Source organism: Salarias fasciatus, chromosome 3, assembly GCF_902148845.1.
Source record: "Salarias fasciatus chromosome 3, fSalaFa1.1, whole genome shotgun sequence".
Lineage (NCBI taxonomy): Eukaryota > Metazoa > Chordata > Actinopteri > Blenniiformes > Blenniidae > Salarias > Salarias fasciatus.
This window is the reverse complement of record NC_043747.1, coordinates 4,280,783-4,303,762: the sequence shown is the minus strand read 5'-3', so window position 1 is coordinate 4,303,762 and position 22,980 is coordinate 4,280,783. Positions and strand designations below refer to the sequence as shown.

Sequence of the window (22,980 nt, the reverse complement as noted above, 5' to 3'; positions counted from 1 at the left end):
AAAACTTCACTTTCCAGGTCTAGGACTTCCTGTTTCCTCAGCAACTGGACTGTGTCTGTATCTGATGAACAAGCTCCCAGATCTCAAACCGAGTGGCTCCTCTGTCTGTACATATTTATTTAGATTGTGTAGATTAAGACCTAATTATCTGTCACACTGAATAAGAGTATTGTTTCCTTGGACGTCGGTTTATTCAAGTATATTTCTTCTAAACAAAAACTGAAAGAGTCTACTTTTTATGTACTTATCAGAGATACATTTAACAAAGTTTTAGGTAAATTCATACTGAAAAGTACATAAAAAGTCTAATTATACTAAGCCTTTACCTCTAGTTAAAGTTTTTATCAAGATATACCAAAATAAAAGTCTATTCTGAAGCAGCTAACAATGACTGAAACACAGATCTGGCATCCAAAGCACCAATAGGTTCACTCAGCTGAGTTTCTATCTGGATAAAGACGTGTAAAGAAGCAGGAATTGTTGAGTTTCTTCTTCAAAATCTGCAGCAGCTCACTGTGTTGTTTCTTGACTGCTGAGTAAAGTGAGCGACGTTAGCCTCAAAGCTAACATTTAAGCTAGCTCTGCAATCGAATGAACTCTTTCAACATTATTAATAAGAAGATAGGATTCAAAATAGTGACAAAAGACACACGATTTAATGTAAAAATGAAGATTGTAGCATATTAGAGATGATAGATGTTCTCATTTCCTTCAAAAACACAAATCTCACGACTGATTTCAGCTCCAGTCAGATTTCTCTGTTACTGTGGGGCGAAGCTACAGGGAGGTTTCAGAGTTGCCATAACAAACAAACAGCAGCCACGGCAACTCTCAGTGAGTGTTTTACTGGGAGTTCTCGACAGCCACTTACACCACCTACCTCCTGGACGCCCTGCGACGGAGCGGCGGGGAAACGCCGGCGCTCCCCGCCGTCCCCGGGGAGCGCCGGCGTTTATGCCCTCTCCAGTGAGATCATGAAAGCCAAAGGTTTTCAGGAGATCCAAGATAAACAGGCCGAGGAGGGGAGTGAGAGGATGAGTCACCCTCGCACAGATTCATCAAACACATCTTTCTAGAGAAAAAAAAAAACAAAAAAACACAGGATTTTGCAATAATCATGTAAAACTAACAGAATCTGGAGGGAATGTTGGATCAGGTCAGGTTTTCTCCTCATCAGCACTTTGTAGAAAGTGAAGGACCCTCTATGAATCCATGACTCTGTCTTATTGAAGGTAAAATGCGGTGGTATGTGAGAGCGCGGCGTCCGTCCCGGCCGAGCCCGTCCGGGCCGCCCGCCTCGCCGGCTCCTGAGAACCAGGCGGCTCCTCCGTCAGCGGCCGCCAAGTGGCCGTTTCATAAAGATAAGTGCCGTTCAGAGCAGAGAGGCCGGCCGGGATCAATTCAAAGCGTGGCTCGCGGCCCAGACTGTCAACACCTGGACATAAGGGGAGCGTCTGGATGGTCCAGTAACCCGAGGGTGAACTCTACCGGAGACCAGGAGAGTCTGAGAGGAGCCGGCCGGAGCCCAGAGAAATCACCTGGAGTCACAGACCTGAACATTTATGTGAGAATCCTTTGTGTGTTTCTCGGTATTCCTCATCTTGACGTTGCTGAAGGCTTGGTTTTGTCAGTGGACGACTCTCATTAGAGCTCTCGGCATGGGGGCGGCGGCGCCGAATGTTTTCTTACCGCAGGACTTTCTAAGATGAAGTCATGTTCCCGTGTGAGTCCCGTCAAGAGAAGCACGTTTGAGCAAAAACATTTTAGATTCCTGAAAGTAAATAATGTGCAGTTGTGTCATTACATCCAGACCGGATTACTCTCCAGCCAACTGTCGAACAATGTAGTGTATCTGCTTACTGGAAAATAGAGGAGTAATTAGAGGATGACACAATTCCAGTTGACGTTTTCTACCCAGAAGGCCTTGGAGCGAGTGACTGAGGTGTTTACAGTTTTTCAGTGCGACTGGAATTCCGTGTTGCAAACTAACATCAGTGTTTAACTACATGCAACAACAAGTGTGTCTGAGCAGTGACAGGAAACACTGGAGTTACTGTCAGTTTGCTGCTTGGATGCTTCAGTGAAAAAGAGGTAAAGAAATGTAGCCTTGAAGCTAGCTTTAGCTTTGAACCGTGAAGTAAAAAGAAGTTACAAAAGTTGTGTTAATAGCAGGTTAAATGATGAAAGTGGACGGATGGATGGAAGGATGGATGGATGGATTGTTTCAATGGATGGATGAATAGATGGATGAATGGATAGATTAATCTTAACTTTTTGACAGTTTGAATCCTGACTTTCGCCCTCATTTCCATTATCAACTAAAAAAAAAACACACAAAAACAAATCTTTTCTCAACGGTTTATCAAATTTTAAATCGTTTGCAATTAAATATGAAGAAGATGTTTCTACTGATTACCTACAGGCTGTAGCAATAACCAATCATTTCATTGATTATTAATAATAAGCATATATTCGATTTTAAACACTGCAAATAATCCAAACAACATTTGAATATTATGACTATTGTTTAAAAAAAGACCTATTTTAGATCCAGACTATTAAGTACGTTAGTACATATTTTTGTTTCTTGTACACAAAATTAAATTCATGAACAAATACACTCAAGCCTTTCTTAAATTGCTTTTAACCTCCAACCCAAGAGAAAGAAATGACTTCCTGACCAGAAACCCGCCACAGCGTTCCCTTTTACCACATTTTCCACTGAAGCTTTAATCTGATCTGCCGTTCTTCTTCTCAGTCAGATTTGGGTCTGACTCCATCCCAGAAGGCCGGGTCGCACAGCGGATGTGGACGTTTACTCAGATATCTTGTTTCATGTTTGCTTGATTTGCGATCAGAGGAAATCAACGGGTATCGGCGCGGCGGCGGTTTGCAGACGTGCTGCAGTGTCGGAGCGAGACGGAGTCACCGGGTTCATCTGGCCGGTCACCGCTGCACATCTGGACCGATTTGTCTCCGGCGCTGACACCGAGTTCAGAGGGGGGAACGTTACCGAAGAGTGGCCTCAACTATGCAAACACTGGGGACAACGGCCTCTGGCCTCTTTTCTTTTAATACCGTTTAGCTGCCAATTTTGAATAAAATACATTTTGTTTCAGTTTTTCATTAAGCTTAATATCCTGGATGAGAACTTTTCAGATATGTTTCTGAATCAAGCTTGGCCCACAGGGGAGGGACTGAGTCCTGAATCTGTGTCATCGGTCAGGAAAAGGCCTCATCCTGATGTTTATCTGCGGCCGAGGCTTCCCTGAAGGAAAGAGACGCTGAGAGCAGGAAAGGCTTCAGTCTGTTTGTCTGGAAGTATGGCCTCAGTAGAGGCTGCTGGTTGTTGTTTCTGTGCTACACTGCCCCCTAGCTTCCAGAGGAGCTTTGTACTGGAGGATCATGGGCCACACTGATATTACATTTACAGAAAAAGAGTACTTTTTGTCAAGTTTTCCAGGTTCACCTATTTATAAGAATATAACAGTAAAAACATGAATAGTTGAAAGACCTGAGCTGTTTCGTGTCGTTGTTTACCTCAGATAAACCAACATCAAACACTGAAGAATGAATTCCAGGCCAGGGTGACCCAGCATAGACCTCGATCAGACCAGATCAGTCCGTGTGAGCCAGTGTCAGTATAGCAGACATCTGCAATAAAAACAATCTGATAAACATAAATCAGAATCTGATCAACTTAAACTGACATAAAGAAGCAAAAGATAAACATGCGTCAGCGTCAGATCATCATGACCCAGCATAGACCTCAATCAGACCAGATCAGTCCGTGTGAGCCAGTGTCAGTATAGCAGACATCTGCAATAAAAACAATCTGATAAACATAAATCAGAATCTGATCAACTTAAACTGACATAAAGAAGCAAAAGATAAACATGCGTCAGCGTCAGATCATCATGACCCAGCATCATACCATCATATCAGCATTAGACCAGCTTAAATCCGCATCAAATGACCATAAACCAGTGTCATACTATCATAAATCAGCATCAGACCATCTTAAACCAGGCTTAGACTATTACACAACAGCCCCAGACCATCATAAACCAACAGAAACCAGTGTTAAAGCATCATTAATCAGCATCGGACCACCATAAACCAGCAGAAGACTATCATAAACCAGTGTTAGACTATCATGAACCAGCAGCAGACCTTCATAAACCAGCATAAACCTGCATTAGAGTATCATAAATCTCTATCGGACCATCAGAAATCAAATATACCAGCATGAACTAACATGAAATGGCGTCAGAGCTGGACAACAGCTTGGTGCAGCAGGGAGTCAGTACCTTTATGCTTGTTACACAAAATGTGAAATTAGAACAAAAAATAGTTGGAAAAACTTGGTGTAGAAATGGGATACAAACTAAAATTTGTGCTAAAAAGACATCTGTTAACTACAGTGTTCAAAATGCCATGCATCTGAAAACATCTGGCCAGCTGCTGCAGCTGCAGCTCATTCCTCACGGCCATCCGCTCTGCTGGCCGTTAAACTCACAATAATCAAACATTTCCTGACGTCTGTCTGCACCTCATCCGCTGATACAGACGCTGACTTTTATTACACCATAGAGGTAGTCTCAGGTATTTAAGGCTCCCAGCGTTGTGGGATGTTTCCACCACGCCTATGAAAAAAAACCAAAAGACAATAAATTGCCACTGAAATTCAGTTTTTGTTTTCTTAAAAAGAATGAAAAGTTAAAAATTTAGAGAAATGTCAATACACCCAGTTTTTCATGCAGTTGTTGATTAGCAACCTGCTAAAGCTTTATGGTTATGTAGAACTAAAATAAAGACTAGTGACCTGTGACTGTATCATCCCTGTGCCAATAAATAAAAAAAATAAATATAACAGAATGAAGACAAAAATAAAAATCAACAAAAAAGTCAAAGAAAAATAGATTTAAAGGAAACTATTGACACAGAATCCGTCTGCCTTTAAATGAGTTGAATTTTGAACAATATGCAGTTTAAACAAAGTTACAAAGACTGTATTCTTGCTTTTAATTTTTTATAAAAAATATTACTAAAGAAACTAATTTTACATCTAACTGTAATATCTGACGTGAATAAGTCAGTGATACCGGCGAATCGAAGAATCTTCAATATGAGGAATATTTGATCAAACTAAGAGTTTATAATGAATAGAAAGAAAGTTTAATTCTTAATCTAGATCCTAACGATACGGTGGTAAGAAGGACCTTCAGTCCCTCATGTGCTGCTCGGTCCCTTCATCCCACTGACACACAGATCCTGATTGGATTTGATATAATCTGACAGGATGGCTCACACACAGATGTTCCAGGTCATCACACACACACACACACACACACACACACACACACACACACACACACACACACACACACACACACACACACACACACACACACACACACACACACACACACACACAGGAACTCCAAGCCGTCCCTGGGCGTAATGGTCCATGTTTTGACCGTTGGGCTGGAGGGAAGCTCCTGCAGAGGCTCTGGATGGATCCTGGCGGAGACGTGAGGGAAGATGTGGTTCCTGCGCCGCGGCGAGTCAGAAGATCTAAACTCTTCTCCAGCTCAGGTAGGAAACCTGTCGGTCAGTACGAAGGAAGGAAAACAGCTAGAAAAACAACATTCAAATGTATCAGGAGATGTGACGCTAAAACATACTGCTTCTGATGACAGATGATTTCAAATGTATTTCAAAATAAAATAAGCTGCACTGAATTTTAAGATGAGTTAATATCTTTGGAATTATGCATTTATTTTCTCAAAAAAAATTTTTTTTTGTAATTGATTTAATTTTTTTCACTACTGAACTTAATATTAAAATTAATTTACATTTTTAATTGTAGATTGTTTTACAATTTCTATAACCTATCTATCCATCTATCTGTGAAAATGTCAGTTTTAATCACATTAATTGTAATTACTACCATCTACTAATCATAATGGCACAGGGATAAAAACAATGATGAAGTCCCAATGACAGTAAAATTAGTTTTATCCTCTATTTCTTTTCTTTGATTAATCACAATTTTAAAAAATTCATCGTTGACAGCCCTCCATGAATTTGTCATTTGTAACGCCGCTCCAGCTGCTGAAAATGAAGAAGGTTGATTTAACGTGGGTGAAGCTAAAGATTTGATGTTTTTCAGGACAGGAGCAGCTCCACCTCCACCTCCACCCTCCGTCCTGTGACCTCTGAAGGCAGCGGGCAGCGTGGCGCCATGACGGTTTGCAGGACACCTTCCTCCTCCTCCTCCTCCTCCTCCTGCTCCCCCCCTCTTCGCCGCCTCCCACACCTCCTCCTGGTCCTCCCTTCCTGCCTCTGGCTGCTCTCCTGCCCCGCCCAGGCGCTGTGGTTTCGGGTGGGGGTGGTGGGACCCTGGGGTTGTGACCCCCTCTTCGCCAAGGCCCTGCCCAGCGTGGCAGCGCAGCTCGCCGTCAACCGCATCAACAGGGACGCCTCGCTGGCCTACGCCGCCACGTTCGACTACGCCGTGCTGCAGGTAGACTCCGCCGACCTTCATTTCACACAACAGTGACTTCAGCTCCTCCCCATCCTGCAGAATGACCGTCGTGACGTGGTTTCTCCCCTCAGGAGCCATGCGACACGTCCAGGGCGCTCCAGTCCTTCATCGGGTTCCACACTAAGGCTTCGGGGTTCGTCGGACCGGCCAACCCCGGATACTGCGACGCCGCTTCCATGCTGAGCAAAGCCTGGAACAAAGTAAGTCAGGAGAACGTAGATCTGGTTTTTATGTGACTTTCCAACCGCTGCTGCTCTGCTGCAGGCCTTGTTCCCTTGGGGCTGCGTGGGCTACGAGCTGGACGATGCCCGGAGCCACCCCACCTTTGCCCGCTCCACGGCGAGGCCCACCTGGGTCCTGCTCAGCGTCATGAGCTACTTCAGGTGGGCCCACTGCGCCGTCATCTCCTCCTCCGAGGACGTCTGGGTGGAAACGGCCACGAGGGTTCGCGTTCTCTTCTTCACGTACTGAGCAGTCGTTTGGTGGCCACGGTGGAAGCTAGAAGTGGTTTTCTTGTCTCCTCCAGGTGGCCGAGTCCTTGAGGAGCCACGGTCTGCCCGTCAGGCTGGTCAGCTTCATGGAGAACACGCCTCACGGCATCAGGAGGACTCTGGCCAAACTCCGCAAGATGAGTGAAATCCGAGGTCAGGGAAGAGTTTCCTGACTGGCTCCGGACTTCCTTCCCCAGGTAACGCCTGACCTTTCCTTACCTTCACTCTCCTTCCAGTGGTGATCCTCTGCATGCACTCCGCCCTGCTGGGCGGCGAGGCCCAGCGGCTGCTGCTGGAGACGGCCTACGACATGCAGATGATCGACAGCTCGCTGGTGTTCCTGCCCTACGACACGCTGCTCTACAGCCTCCCCTACCGCAACGTCACCTACCCAGCGTTCAAGAGCAACAAGAAGCTGCAGCGGGCCTACGACGCCGTGCTCACCGTCACCGTCGACTCGCCCCACACGTCTTTCTACGACGCCTACCAGGAGGCCGTGGACCGGGGCGAGGTGGCCCGGACACTGAAACCCCAGCAGGTGACGATGATAAGGAGGCTGGGGAAAAACTGGATTTTGGTTTTTGGTCTGGTGAAAATTGACGTCTCTGTGTGCTGCAGGTTTCTCCTCTGTTTGGAACCATCTACAACTCCGTGCTGTTCATGGCTCACGCCGTGCACGGGGTCCGGGAGTCTGGCGAGTGGATGTCCGGAGGGAACCTGGCGAGACACACCCGCAACCTCTCCTTTCAGGTCCGCGGAGATTTTATTTTCCTGACAGAAATTAAACAAGAATGACCACAAAAATCGAAGAAATATAGTTTAAAACACCTTAAGTTTCAGTGTAATGAGTATGAGTTTTATAGGAAGGACCTTCCTACAAGACTTTCAAAGTCCATGCATATAACTCTTTGATTTGAGAAGGAGCAAATACAGTCATGAGTACATACATAGTGTGAAAAACTTCTAGTATAACAAAAGACCTTTTAACGCCTCAGGGTTTCAGTCACCACGTCAAGACCAGCAGTTCTGGAGTGGCCATGTTGGATTATCTCATACTGGACACAGACGGATCATCTTTGACGCTGAGGCCGACATACAGGTGCAGTACGAGACCCAACCAATGAATACTTACTGCAGACAGGAACAGAGACAGACACCTTGAAAGATGGCAGATGAGTGTAAAAATGAATGTCTGAAGTGAGTGACTGTCCACAGGGTGGACATGGAGGTGGGCATGGTTCACTTCCTGGGTCTGGACATCCACTTTCCCAAGGGCTCCGGACCAAGGAAGGAGGCGTCCTGCTGGTTCACTCCTGGAGTGATCTGCTCAGGGGGTGAGGAGCAAACACACATCAACCCATATCAGATCAGCAGAGTTAAAGATTTATGACAGCCCTAAATGTGCCTAATGCAATAATACGTATTTTTTGGTTTCCTGATATAGAAATATTGACTATGGTCTTTGAACCTTTTCCGTTCAGGGGTGGATCTGTTCTTCACCATCAGTGTGTTCTTCGGAGCGATCGCTGCAGCTGTGTTTTCCCTCACCCTGATTTACTGCATCAGGTAAAAAACAAACAGGATGTGCCGTGAAAGTGTGTATTGGTCAGTTTATCAGAAGAGCATTGAGCACTGAACACCCTGCCGTTGTGTTCTGGGCACCAGGAGACGCATCCATCAGATCCGGCTGCTCAGAGGTCCCAACAAGATCCTGCTCACTCTGGCCGACGTCACATTTATAAACCCATCGCTGAGCAACAAGGTCAGCCTCTGTGCAGCAACTTTTCCTCCTCCTCACGAGCGACGGCCATCCTGAAATACAGGAAGGAAGTAACTAGATTCACTGTCCTTCCCACAGAAGATGAGCATGGACGACAGCAGGGTGAGCGGCGTGAAGAGCGTCTCTGAACGCAGCGTTGCCTCGATCTCCACCCAGTCTCCCGCCACCTACGAAAACTCCAACGTTGTCATTTTTGAGGTCAGTCAGAGATCCCATATCTGTGTGTTGAGGAAAGACGGTGATCAATACTCCTACTACTTTATTCGAGGAGAATTATCAGTAACATGTAACAAAGTATGAAACAATCTTTGTTTTTCTTGAACAATCATGTTACTAAACTCTTCTTTTTTATTTTACGCTGAGAAGTAAAAATATATATCATGATCTATCATGATCTTTTGATGTATTTTGGATATTGATCAGGCTTGGCAGAAAAAAACCCAAATCTCTCAAATGAAAAGAGTTTGTAGAGGGTATTGCAGAAGCCATTGAGCATAATACCTTCAAAACATACCTGTGAGAACGGTTCTGTGTTTTCTTCTCCAGGGTGACTGGGCTTGGCTGAAGAGACTTCCTGATGGGATGTTTCGGAGCATCAACCCCAAAACCAGCATGGTGTTCGAGCTGGTGAGAGACACTGCTGCAGCTTGAACGTTACTCAGTTTGCAGCCTTAGATCATTCATGAACATGTGAGGACAGCAGGATAAAAACAAATTTTAGTACTTTACCTATATGCCGATGACACCGTGTTGGTTGCAAAACTAGAAATACGTCTAACACTGGTGTGTATAGGCTTATCTTCTAATCTTCAGGGTCCATTCCCCATCTACCTGTGTCCACGCGTTGAAATGTCCTTGAGCAAGACACTGAACCCCAAACTGCTCCCAATGAATGGTTCCAGCATCTTGCATGGCAGCCTCCATTGGTGTGTGAATGGGTGAATGTGATGAACAGTGTAAAGACTGTTCAAGTGACAGAACAGAGCTATATAAGTGAAATCCATTTACTGTTTACCATACACATCTCTGCCTGTCTTTCTTGCTGTCTGACTAAATTCAATGCCTTTCTATGCCCTATGTAGTAAATGTACACCAAATATAGCACTTTATAGATGTATACACTGTATTTATAGCAATGCAAGGATTATAATTTTTTGCTGTTTGCTCAAAGCAGCGGCAGAAATTAAACACATTCAAAGCTGCGCCATTGTTAGTATTTAGTTGTATGCTGATGACTCTGTCTTGAAGTTTGAGACTCTCTGGTGGGAAAAGAGAAGTTTGCGCCATCCTTCTGTGTGTTGAAAAAGCATCAAAATAGACTGAACTGACATTTCTTATGAAGCCTGCTGAGAATGCACATCAATGCGGCTCTTTGTGGAACTGTACCTGAACCTCAATGTGTTTCTTACCTGCAGATGAAGGACATGCGTCACGAGAATGTGAACCCTTTCCTGGGCTTCTTCCATGACTGTGGCGTGTTTGCCATTGTCACTGAGTTCTGCTCCCGTGGCAGCCTGGAGGACCTGCTGCTGAACGAAGATGTCAAACTGGACTGGATGTTCAAGTCGTCTCTGCTGCTGGACCTGATCAAGGTGAATGAAAAGCAAACCAAACTGTGACACGCTGAGCGGAGTTGTAGTTTACTTAACTGAGTGTGGTTTGTTTTCGGAAAGGGTATGAAATACCTCCACCACCGTGGAGTGTGTCACACCCGTCTGAAGTCCCGTAACTGCGTCGTGGACGGCCGATTCGTCCTCAAACTCACAGACTACGGCTATAACGAAGTCCTGGAGTCTCAGCGGTTCCCCTACGTCGAACCACGGCCGGATGGTGAGTTAGGTTTTGTGTCAAATTCACACATTGTGAAACTGGAACACAGAGTTGTGCACTGATTGTTATGTTGCATTGCAGAATTACTGTGGACAGCTCCAGAGATCCTTCGAAACGGCCAGGCAGGACTTCACGGGACTCTGCCTGCTGACGTGTACAGCTTCGCAATCATCATGCAGGAGGTGGTGATCCGAGGACCGCCGTTCTGCATGCTGGACTTGTCCGATACAGGCAAGACACCAACTTACAGCTGTTTGTTGGCTGATTTTAACTTGTCAGGATGCATTTTTACACAACAGAGAACATTTCGAAAAGTTTGAATGGATTGTAATGATTTTAATAGGCGACAACTGCAGTGGTAAAAAGACTTTTAGAATATTTATTGTGCTCACTCTACACCAATCTATTCTTGCCTTCTTATTTTTGGTCAGGTCATTTTGTTGATTTTGCATGTGGCAAAATTTGCTTTTTTGAAGATTTAGAAGTTTATGGATGAATGGAATCCAAAAAAAGAAAAAAACTTTATGAAAGTTACACAAGGTCTCATGATTTAAGTTAGTATTTAGGTATAAGCACTGCAATTGTTCCAGACTTGATGGATGAAGGTACTGGGAAAACTGCTGAACTTATCAGTTCTATAATGTGGGTGGGTTTCGTTTCTCTCTTTCAGAGATCATAGAGAAGCTGCGCAAGCCTCCTCCTCTGTGTCGTCCAGTGGTCAGTCCAGACTACGCTCCTCTGGAGTGCATCCAGCTCATGAAGCAATGCTGGAACGAGCAGCCGGACAAGAGGCCGAGCTTTGACGAGATCTTCGACCAGGTTGGAATATCAGCTAACCCCTTTCTAAATGTATCTAGAGCTGTGCTGGGTTTGGATTTCTGCGACATGCTGCCGTCCTTTCAGTTCAAGAACATCAACAAAGGGAAGAAGACCAACATCATTGACTCCATGCTGAGGATGTTGGAGCAGTACTCGTCCAACCTGGAGGAGCTGATCAGAGAGCGAACAGAGGAGCTGGAGATCGAGAAACAGAAGACGGAAAAGCTGCTGACGCAGATGCTTCCTCCGTAAGTCGCCCAAACCGGTGAAGAGCCTCTGCGTCTGGGCTCAAACAGCTGAATGGCTCCTTCTGTGCCGTGTGTTCAGGTCTGTGGCAGAGGCACTGATGGTCGGTGGGGTGGTCGAGCCAGAACATTTCGATCAAGTGTCCCTTTACTTCAGTGACATTGTGGGCTTCACCACCATCTCGGCTAACAGCGAGCCCATCGAGGTGGTCGACCTGCTCAACGACCTCTACACGCTCTTCGACGCCATCATAGGAAACCACGATGTTTACAAGGTGACGCTTGTCGGATCACGGTAGAAGTGACGACTCATGGCGCCGGATTGCTTCTAACTCCTTCCAGTTTGTCTTCAGGTGGAGACGATCGGCGATGCTTATATGGTAGCGTCAGGTCTTCCCGTGCCGAACGGCAACCGTCACGCGGCAGAAATCGCCAACATGTCTCTGGACATCCTGAGCGCGGTGGGGTCGTTTAAAATGAGACACATGCCCGATGTTCCCGTGAGGATCCGGATAGGACTGCACACCGGTGAGAGAGGAGAGGATAGAATGTCCAAATGGTCCCTTTCCACTTGGATTCCCACCGTTTAGCACCTCTGAAAGTCTGATCCAATAAAGGACCTGTGGGTGTGTGTTGCAGGTCCATGTGTGGCAGGTGTGGTGGGCCTCACCATGCCTCGATACTGTCTGTTTGGAGACACGGTGACCACCGCCTCGCGCATGGAGTCCAGCGGCATGCGTAAGTTACACAGCTGTCAAACGTTGATGCATCCTTCAGGATTCCATTTAAGAGACGTGCTGTGTAGAAAACATGGTGGATCTAGATTTGTGTATTTGTGTATTATTTGTTGGGTCGCTGACATTTAGATCACAAACCATTGAAAGTGAGCCCTGCTGTGGTAACTCTCATTAATGTCTGCCAGCCTACCGGATCCACGTCCACCAGAGCACAGTGAAGGTCCTGCGGGAGCTGAACCTCGGCTACAGGCTGGAGCTGAGAGGCAGGACGGAAGTCCGGGTGCGCCTGTCCACCAGATTCACCAGCACGTTTGGATGTCAGTGAAAAACGGCAGCTGACCGTCTCGTTTCACAGGGGAAAGGCATCGAGGAGACCTACTGGCTTGTAGGGAGAGACGGATTCACCAAACCTCTGCCGGTTCCTCCTGAACTCAAGTCTGGGTAGGAACCCCAATCTGTCTTCCTCTTCCTTCTCTCCCCTCTTTTCCCCTTATTCCTAACACACCCCTCCACGGTTGAGGAGTTTAGCAGTGGACCCCTGCAGTGACTCCAGCTATAAAACCACCTGTTTGCTAGAGTTCCCAGCAGAGACTGAACTAGCTGATCCACCGCTTTCACACCTGGCTGGTCCAGAACCAGGTTCACTTGGAGGGGGCGGGGTTTTCACATCTTCATCTGGTTTTGGTTTATTTTCGCACTGCGCTTTTGAAAGCCTGGACTACATCATGCAACTCCAACAGCTGTCGCCCAAATCGAACACTGACCAGACAGGAAGTGAAGCCCGGTGATGAAGAAACACGGCTCGTTGATTGGTCGGGAGCAAAAAGCAGAAGTCCAGCCCCTTTAGCCAGCTCTGACTGTGATATTTACTTAATCATTTGGTTATTACCCACAATGCATTGTGCCCCACGTCATGTCGTCATTGCAAGTGAACCCAGACCCACTTTTTCAAAGGGACCACAGTTCACTTGTTTGATCCAGATCGGAGTTCAGGGGAGCTTTAATACCAGAACTAAATGAAGTGGACTTCCCCAGAAAGTCCCTGACGTGGACTCTGGTCCGGATCAGACCGGGCTGGTGTGAAAGCGCCCTAGCAGTGTGTGTGTGTGTGTGTGTGTGTGTGTGAGTGTGTGTGCTGTGATCATGCTGTTCGCTTCGTCTCAACAGGCAAATGGCCCACGGGCTGCAGATGGCCGAGATAGCCCAGTACAAGAAACGGAAAGCCGAGAAACAGCAACAGGAACAACTTGCAAAGAAGAAAAACTGAGGTAATGTTATGCATTGTGAAACAAATGTATAACATTACTGGCTTGGCTTGCAACGTGACTCGAGCGCAGCTTTGGGGATGGATCGTCTGGAGGTGTTACTGCAGTCCGTTCGCACTCAGCTGCATCTTGAAGCACGATCAGAGTCAAGAGAGACGAACTTGACTCAACAAGAAGCCGCTCGTCAGGAAAGGAGGTCTGGTGCAAAACTTTGGCCCAAAGAAGAAACAGAATTTGAGAATATTTGGAGTAAATAAACAATTTTTTCTCCTTTCCTCTCATCTCCACATGCTGAAAAACAACAAGCATTCCAGTGTGAATGTTACTCAATAGATGCTGCACCATCCCTCTTTTCTGATGAGCGTTTTCTTGTGAGATTTCAGTGAAGATGCAAGTGAATGCGAACAGTGACAGTAACACCTGAAGGCAGACCGAGGGCGGGCTGCAGGGAATTTCATTCATAAGAGTGGAAAGATAAACTATTTTTTTGGTCACCAACAAGACTCAGTTCTTCTGCTTTACAAGTTTTTTCTTTTTTATTTAAAAACAAAGTCACATGTGGACGACTCGTCTCAGCCGTCGCTCCAGAAGGAATTTCCCCCTGGGATTAATAAAATATTTATTTTCTATTCTAACCATGCTCCTGTTCCCCAATCTATGTCTCGAAATGTTTTTTTCCCCCCCAATCAAATAACTAAACGAAGTTAGAGCTGCACAATATCTGGTTGGATCTCCCTGCCCTGCGGAGGACTGGGACTCCACTACACTAGACATGAACGTGCAAACTGGGATTAACCCTTCAAGTGCCGTTCAGGTCTGCAGAAAGTTGCTGTACTGTTTTATATCGCGGAAGAAATCAGCTTTTCCAATATTGTGCAGCTCTAAAGGAAGCGCTGATGATGTCTGAGGTTGTTGTGGAGCCTGTAAAGCGACTGAAAGCGCTGAGAAACAGATGCTCCGATACCGTCTGCCGCTGCTTTCACTGCTCAAAGGAAAAGGTCAAGGTTTGGGGAAAGAGGCGACACTGAATGTTTTTTGCTTCACTGATTGGCAAAATGTCACATTTTTCCCAAAGTCTTGCACCGTGTCCTTCATGACTCGTCCTTTCTTTTCCCATTTCACATCAGATTATCTCTGTCCGCATGTCTTTGTCCCCCCTCCTCCTCCTCCTCCTCCCAGCGCTCGCATCAGCATCATGTCGAACGAGGCGAAGAACATGAAGCAGGTGTTCCACAAGGCGGTGAAGAAGATCTCTCACGTGCGCGTCGTCACTCAGCTGTACGCGCCCGACGAAGACGGCAACGTCATGATGACGCACCACTGAGCCGAGCGGGGGGGAAACCAGGGAGCTGCCCGAAGCCGCCGGGGCGCCGGGGGAGCGTCGGCTCAGAGTGTGTGTTCCTGTGTGTCCTCAGAGGCTTGAGTTAAGCAGATGAGGAGCGATCTGGGCCTGGAGGCCGGCGGGCCGGTGACTCAGCAGAACGGGGATCTGCAGAAAGCGCCTGTCAGCAGGCCACCAGATAATCTCCTCTGCGTTTCCTCCGTCCTGCTCATCGGGGTGAAGGAGGAAGGCGGCCGAGGAGTCGGGAGCTGGGAGGAGCGCCGAAGATCGGATCTGATCCACCACCGGACTACCACACACACTCTGGTTCCCTCATACAGGCGATCTTCACTTCAGTCTGAGCACAGAGGCTGAGTCCATCAGGGAACTGGACTAGAGATGCTTCTGTTGTCTCCACCGTCTCCTTTATTCTTACTGAGGTTTTCTAAAAGCGATTGTGATGCACTGGATTGATTCATTTGATTTTCATTAAAGTTTGGGTCGCCTTTCTCAAAATAAGTTATGCGGAAATGAGTGTTTCTATCATTTACTCCTTATCCCAAAATGAACTTCCAGCAGGCGACATTTCTTGTGTTTTCTTTAAATCTTGTAGCCAGACTTCTTTTATTTTCCCTTCTTTCTGTGACATCTACCTCGGGAAAGTTCATGTCTATTTATCATCTTTTTTAATCCACTTTTCCTGCATCTTTTCAGGTTTTCTGTCTGACTTATGGCCCGTTTATTCATGAGAATGTTGCTCTTTGAATCACTTTTCCTCCATATTTTGCTCTACTTTCAGATCTGTGTGTGAGTCTTTAGTCACTTAAAAGAGAATTGAATAAGTTTAACTTTAAATTAAAAATCATGTGCATGTGATTTTTATTCAAACACATGTGAACATTATAGATCTTCTATTCATATCTCAGTGAAACGAAATGAAATATTCTGCATGGTTTTCTGGCTTTTTTCTACTCATCAAGTCCTGCAATAAAGTTTTCTAGAACTGGACCGCCTGTGTGTTTTAAATGCTCTCAGCGCCCTCTAGCGGTGAAACAAGAAACAGGCTGTGATGGACCTGGAACTACAGTCCAGATGGCACCAGGGATTATCTGAGCCTGTGTGTGTGTGTGTGTGTGTGTGTGTGTGTGTTATTTATGTTATTTATTTACATTATTTTATTTCGTCATCTCTCTCTCTATATATATACACTTTTTTCTTATTTTTAAACTTTCTTTATATTTTCATTTGTATCTTTTTATTTATTCTTTTTTGTATTCCCCTTAGAAAGTACACATTTATTTCCTTTTTTAAAATATTTTTTTCAGTTGTTTATTCTTTTATTCATTCCTGTTCATAGTTACACATGTATTTCCTTTTTTAATAAAGCAGATTTCTATTTCATTATGGCTCTCCTGTGACTCCATGGTGTAAAACTCTACTGAAAACTGAACAATCCACACTGGACAGAGTAATAACGGTTTCTCTGTGTCAAAGTGCCTCAAAACTGTATTGTTTTTATATGTTTGCATTTACTGTATATATAAAATGAAACTGATTTTTTTTATCCTTTTATAAAAAGTCAAGCTGTACATGAATGAATAAGTGAGGAAAGCCAAAAAGAAGAATGATTTTGTGTTTTAGAATTTTATTGATTTTTTTTTTTCCATTTTAAAATGCTCTGTTTTTTTTAAACTTCTGCAGTTAATTTTCTTTTTTGTCGATAATTGTTCCTTTTTCTCGCTTGTACCTATCCTTCTGTCTCCATTGTCTTTTCAAGGTTTGGGGGTTTTTTTAATCAAGGTTTTTTTTTTTTTTTTTTTTTTTTTTTTAACATCCAAACAGGAACTGAACTCAAAGCAACCGTCATTTCTTTTTCTCCTCTAAGCGAGACGTCTACAGGTCTACATCCACCGAAACTAACTATGTGTGTGTTTTAACCTTTGACCTGAAATAATATTTCCTAACATCTACCAGCCTCCATGGTGTCTTTTTCCTCTAACTGTTGTTTTCAGGTGGGTTGCAGTGTGATCTGATACGTACATCGTTCAGTTCCTGTCTGAACCCGGTGAATTCCCGCCTGACTTCTGTTTTGAAGTCAGGCGGGAATTCGCCGTGTTTCTGAAGTGCTTCTAAGTTTTGGGGGATGATTCAGCGAATGGGCCTCAGAGCTGCGGTCCGGCCCGGTCCCTGGCTTCGTGTTGCTCCGTCATCTGATTGGCCACGCGGCTCCCGTGCAGGGCGTAGAACCCGAGCACGTCCAGCTGGCTCTCGGTGTTGTCCACGTCCAGCCGCGGCTCGCCTCTCATCGTCCCGGCCACCGTCTCGTACATGTTGTGTGTGGAGACCCGGATCTGTCCCAGCCTCAGCGTCTTCTCGGACTCGGTGTCCCGGATGTCCTGCAGCCTGTCCTCCCACTGCCGCACTTCCTCCCACGCCTGGGCGTTCTCCTTCTGCATCTTGGACAGCTGGCTCTGTTTCTGAATGATTTCCGTCTTGAGCCGACATTTCTGCCGCTCCCGCTCGGCCTCCTGCTGGTCCACCGTGCCGTCCAGCTCGGCGGCCCTGCGGTGGAGGCTCGCCCCGGAGAGGGTCAGGCCTCTCAGGTAGTCGGTCAGTCCGTCGGCGTCCTGCAGGTTCAGCTCGTCGGCGACTCGGCCCATCAGGTCTCGGTCTGAGGAGTGCTCCTGGACGCGGTGCAGCGCCTGCCGCTTCCTCTCCGTCAGCTCGGCGTTCTCTTTCCGGATCGTCTCCAGCTCCTTCCTCTTCTGCAGCAGCCGCTCCTTCCTCCTCGCCGCCTCCTGGGACGCTGTCCGGATCTTTGCCTCCATGACGGAGCGCTCCTCGCTGCCGCTGGCCTGCCTCTCCCTCAGCTTCTCGTAGAGCTCCTGGTTGCTCTTCTTCTCCTCCTCCATCAGCTCGATGTGCTTCTTGGCGCGGTCGAGTTCGTGACGCGTGGCGTCCAGGTCGTGGAGCCTGCCGCAGGACCAGGAGGAGGCGGCGGGGCTCCTCTTCCCAGAAGCCACTGCTCTCTGCGCTGCTGCCGTGTCGTTCTGCCAGCTCATCTCGGAGGCGGGTGACGTGGTGAAAGCTGAGGGTGAATCTCTCGGCGGTCTGGATCGACAGCGGGCTGAGTTCAGCACGCCTCCGATTCCTGGAGGAAAACTCACGGTGGAGCCTTTCAGGAGCGGCAACAAACCGCCTGGCTGCCGTTGCTAGGCAACACAAACATGTTTTGCTTTTGTTTACCTTGATGGGGCTTGAGTTCGAGTCCCAGTTACAGTGGAAACGGTGTGAAAACTATCAAAACTAATGCTGTCATGTGATCGCAAAAATTAATCTAGTTAATCACAGGATCTGTAATTAGGGACCGAGCCTGGAGGGCAAGGTCTCTATTGTTCTTCGTTCGTTTATTGTCGTCGTCGTTCTCTATTATTATACTAACGCCCAAATAAATGCGAATTTGACCGCCTAAACATGCACGAAAACTCACCAAATTTGGCACGCACATCATGACCAGGGAAAAATTTTATAAAATACAAAAATGAAAACCATCGGCTCTCTAGCGCCACCTATATCCCAAAAAACGTCTAAAACAGTCGCTACGGCCCGCAGGAATGTCGTAGGGAGATCAAACCAACACTGTGACTGTCAAAAGCAGATGGAAGAAGCTAACAGCTCCATGTTAGTGGATGGGACATGCTAACAACTCCATGTTAGTGGATGGGAGATGCTAACAACTGTATGTTAGTTGGTGACAGATGCTAACAACTCCATGTTAGTGGATGACAGATGCTAACAATTCCATGTTAGTGGATGGGAGATGCTAACAGCTACATGTTAGTGGATGGGAGATGCTAGCAACTCTATGTTAGTGGATGGGAGATGCTAACAGCTCCATGTTAGTGGATGGGAGATGCTAACAACTCCATGTTAATGGATGGGAGATGCTAACAGCTACATGTTAGTGGATGGGAGATGCTAACAGCTACATGTTAGTGGATGGGAGATGCTAACAGCTCCATGTTAATGGATGACAGACGCTAACAGCTACATGTTAGTGGATGGGAGATGCTAACAACTTGCATGTTAGTGGGTGGACATCTCAGTCGCGGGCCAGCAGGGAGGCTCGGTCCGACCAATGCCGCTTGCGGCTTTAATTAATTAATCTAATTCATCTAATTAATCACATTTTCATCTTATATCTCAGCCCAGTCTCACAGGAATTCATGCCATGAGTCACATAAATTTATCTACTGAATCCTGCCCAGAAGCTGTGCTTTGTAGGTCCTCAAATAAAGAATTAGAATTTTAGGACATTATAAAATTGGAGTTCATGACGAGAAGATCTGCAATCCACATTTTATTGATGATAAAATGTAATACTAAGAACAATCAGGCCCCAGCAAACCAGTTACGCCTGGTGCATTATTAAAAAAATGCAGAACGAATATAGATTTTAAAAAAATCTGAAATAAAATCAGACTGAAAAAAGAAAGACCAGAAAAAAGACGTGATGTTTGATTTCTTTCAGTAAAGATCCCCGAGCCGGCGTGTCGCAGCGGCAGATTATCAGCCATATACAGGATTTACACTCATCCAGACATTAATGGCTGCCAGTCTGGGGGAAGGAGGGGTCTGTCTGTAGACTCTGCCGTAGTGCTGTTGAACCCGGAGGAGCCGGGCTGCGGGGATTAGACCGGATATCGAGGAGGGGAGATGGTCAGATTAGACCTGGATTATTAATGTGAGACGGAGCTCCTGTTTTCCATCCTGCTGTGAAAACCGTGTGATCCCACACACACACACACACACACACACACACACACACACACACACACACACTGTGTGACAGAAAATTCAACACCATGAAAAAACTGACAAATGTGACAGAAAATTAACTTTAAAAAGAATATATTCAAATCCAGTAGTTTTAATATAGAAATCCATTAAGCTTTTGAATGCTTGTGCCTGTCAGTGGGAATTACATGTAATCTGTAACTCTTATTTATAAATCCCTGGTTTCTGGGTGGCAGATGAGCAGCAGGATTCCGGTTAGTTAAAGAGAAAATAAAGTGATGTTTGGGTCAGACTGCACGTCCGATAACAGTTTGACATAAATCAGAGCAGTGACTAAAGTAATAAGTAGTCATTTTGCATGAGTTGTAATAATTATAATTTTCTAATTACAAGGTCCAGAACACTGCACAGGCTCTTCTCAGGCTGCTTGGAGGTTTTATACGAGGGCGTACCCAAAAGTTTCCGGAATTTGGTCATAAAATACTAATAATAATGAGTTTGGACTTCTGGCTGTCAGATGTGCTGCAGGTAAGCCTCGTGCACATCTGTGAAAAAGCTGAGCTCCCAGAGTGACACTGACGCCTGTCAGGCGCTATTTATAGTAACAGAGTGCAGCGGCTGTCTGCGCTTTTTCCAAAATGGCAACATTGACTGGGAAGCCAGAGCAGCGCGCAAACATTAAATTCTGCTTTTTGCTGGGAAAAACCAGCAGCAGAAACACTCAGCTTGTTGCAGCAAGCCTACAAGGATGATGCTCTGGGGAAGAATCAGGTCCATAAGTGGTTCGGGTGGTTTAAAAAGGGCCAGATGTCGGCGCGTCAGGTCCGCTCAGCAGTGAAAACAATGCTGAGCTGCTTCTTGGCTGTCCAGGGTCTCGTCCACAGCGAGTCTGTCCCTCCAGGTCAGACTGTAAACCAGGACTACTACAGGAAGTCCTCAGACGCTCCGTGAGGATGTGAGGAGGAAGCAGAGCGTCGTGGCGGAGTGGAGCCGGTTGATCCACCACCACAGAGCGCCAGCGGACACGGCGCTGCGCCTCACGCAGCTTCTGGCAAAGAATGAGATGAATCTCCTCTCCCATCCGCCTGATTCGCCAGATGAAGCCTCCAGGGACTTTTTCTTGTTCCCCAGGTTGAAGAAGGAACTGAAGGGACAGCGGTTTGCAGATGTGGAGGAGGTGACAGAAAAAACGCAGCCGGCCCGGAATGGCACAATTACGCACGGGTCTGACGACACATTGGTGAAGTGGGAGACACGGCTGGAGCGCTGCATTAATGCGGATGGAGATTATTTTGAAGGCGACGGTGGTGTTTTATTTTGAAATGTCAGAAATAAAAAGTGACAGTCACATTCCGGGAACTTTTGGGTACCCCCTCTTATTCCAGACTGCAACTCTTGGCACACCTTGGCACAACCTTAAAAATACTTATTTTCCACCATAAATATGTTACACATTTTTAATGATGTGTACAATGTGCCCTGACATATTCATTACAAGTACCTCTAACAGCACTAAATTGTCACTTGAAAGTCACAGTGCCGGTCCGGCTCCAGAGTTTTTTTGGGGAGAATTTGAAAGGAATGACGTAATGCGCACTCCGGCTGGTTAGGTTTCATTATGTCCGCCATTACTCCGCCAGATGCTTAGTGAGCAACAACTGAGCAGGATCTTCCAGAAAGTAAGAACAGACTGTCTTCTAGCACTGCCACAGCTCCACACAGACTCCACCAGGGAGAAGAAACTTAAATCTTACTTGAGCACTTCTAAACGAGCGAAGACGGAGTCCCCCTCTTCCGTGCACGCGAGCCACAGGCACGAGTTTTTCACTAAGCTGCGTTACGCCCAAGGCCTGCAGGGGGTGCTGTTTCGCATAAAACGTGCAAACTCCTTAAGGCACCTTTAAAGGGGCTGTATCATGCTTTTTTAGCTAGTCCAAACCCTAGAAATGGCATTAACATGCTAATAGTTTATTTTGGCGCTAAGGAAAAGTCATTTTGTGTGAAATAAAAGATTTTCTGGGGCTAATTCTGAAACCCCGAAGAGAAAACGCTCTGTTTCACTGAAAATCCCGCCTCTCCCCCTGTAGACTTTGACTGACAGCAAACTTCACCCAATCAGCGCTTCAAAACAAATACGCTGGCTAGCTTTAGCTCTTTAGCTGTAGCTTCTCCACATGCAAAAACGTCTTTTCCTGTTAGAAACTCACCAAGCGCAGACCCTTCAGACCCTTCAGACCCTTCAGACCCTTCAGACTCTTGCTCTTGCTTGACTGTTGCTTTCAGACGATGGTTAAAGTTTATCCTCGAAATCGGAGTTACAAAAAGCAGCAACGCTGATTGCCGAGGGCCTGCGGGAGGGAGGGGGGCTCAGGGGAGCCATCTTCACCGTGTGACGTGAACGTGGGAAAACAGAGTGCTTTCACGGGTGCGGGAGGGCCTGCCTCTCTGAGCAGCACAACAAGGAGGAAAGCTTAAACACGCAGGCACGAAGGAAAAAAACACTTTGGGGGTGTTTTCGGTGAGTACATAACTATGTAACAAGGTTAAAACATACAAAAAGTGAATTTTGCATGATACAGCCCCTTTAAAGCTTAATTCATCATTTCAATTTGCCTCAATTAAAGGTGCTGTAGGCAGGATTTTGCTAGTCAATGCTAATTTTTCTGTGTTTTCTTTGGATTAAATGTTAGAGTATCCATTGATAATCCTTTAGGAGTGTAGCATAACTGCTCTACCGCGAGGGCGCAGCGTTTCCATCTGTCTCTGTTCTGAGCTGAAAAGGAATCTCCACAGCTCCAGGTATCTTTGACCAATCAGAAGAGCCCCTGAGGCTCTATCCGTGATTGGTCGAGGGGCGTTCGTCGCACGTTCTTGTGGGAGGGGCTTAATTTGCGTGAGGGCGTGATGTCAGAGAAAACAGGACAGGATTGGCTGTGCTGGGTTTCAAATCGCCATCTTACTTAGGTAACCCTAAGCAAGATGGCGGAGATGCCGAATCCTGCCTACAGCACCTTTAAACTTATAACATATCCAGCAATGGATTTTTCATGAAAAAATAAAGACTTAAGTTTTAAGTTCATCCCATAGAAAACTTACAAAACTGCACAATATTACAGACTGCCCTAACTACTGGAGCACAAATAGC

At 46.1% G+C, this 22,980-nt stretch overlaps 1 protein-coding gene across 1 annotated transcript; it reads left to right on the top strand.

Moving 5' to 3' along the window:
• Positions 1-6,247: 6,247 nt before the first annotated feature.
• Positions 6,248-15,017, top strand: gc2 (guanylyl cyclase 2). Its single transcript, XM_030088387.1, has 24 exons — positions 6,248-6,529; positions 6,622-6,750; positions 6,815-6,994; positions 7,077-7,194; positions 7,278-7,579; positions 7,660-7,791; positions 8,037-8,140; positions 8,257-8,375; positions 8,523-8,607; positions 8,707-8,803; positions 8,900-9,019; positions 9,368-9,448; positions 10,237-10,413; positions 10,495-10,651; positions 10,733-10,882; positions 11,322-11,470; positions 11,555-11,718; positions 11,798-11,990; positions 12,069-12,243; positions 12,355-12,453; positions 12,638-12,732; positions 12,808-12,893; positions 13,620-13,720; positions 14,897-15,017. Exons 1-23 carry the CDS (start codon positions 6,248-6,250, stop codon positions 13,717-13,719), a joined length of 3,294 nt encoding a protein of 1,097 aa, XP_029944247.1. The 3' UTR covers position 13,720; positions 14,897-15,017.
• The last annotated feature ends 7,963 nt before the right edge of the window (positions 15,018-22,980 follow it).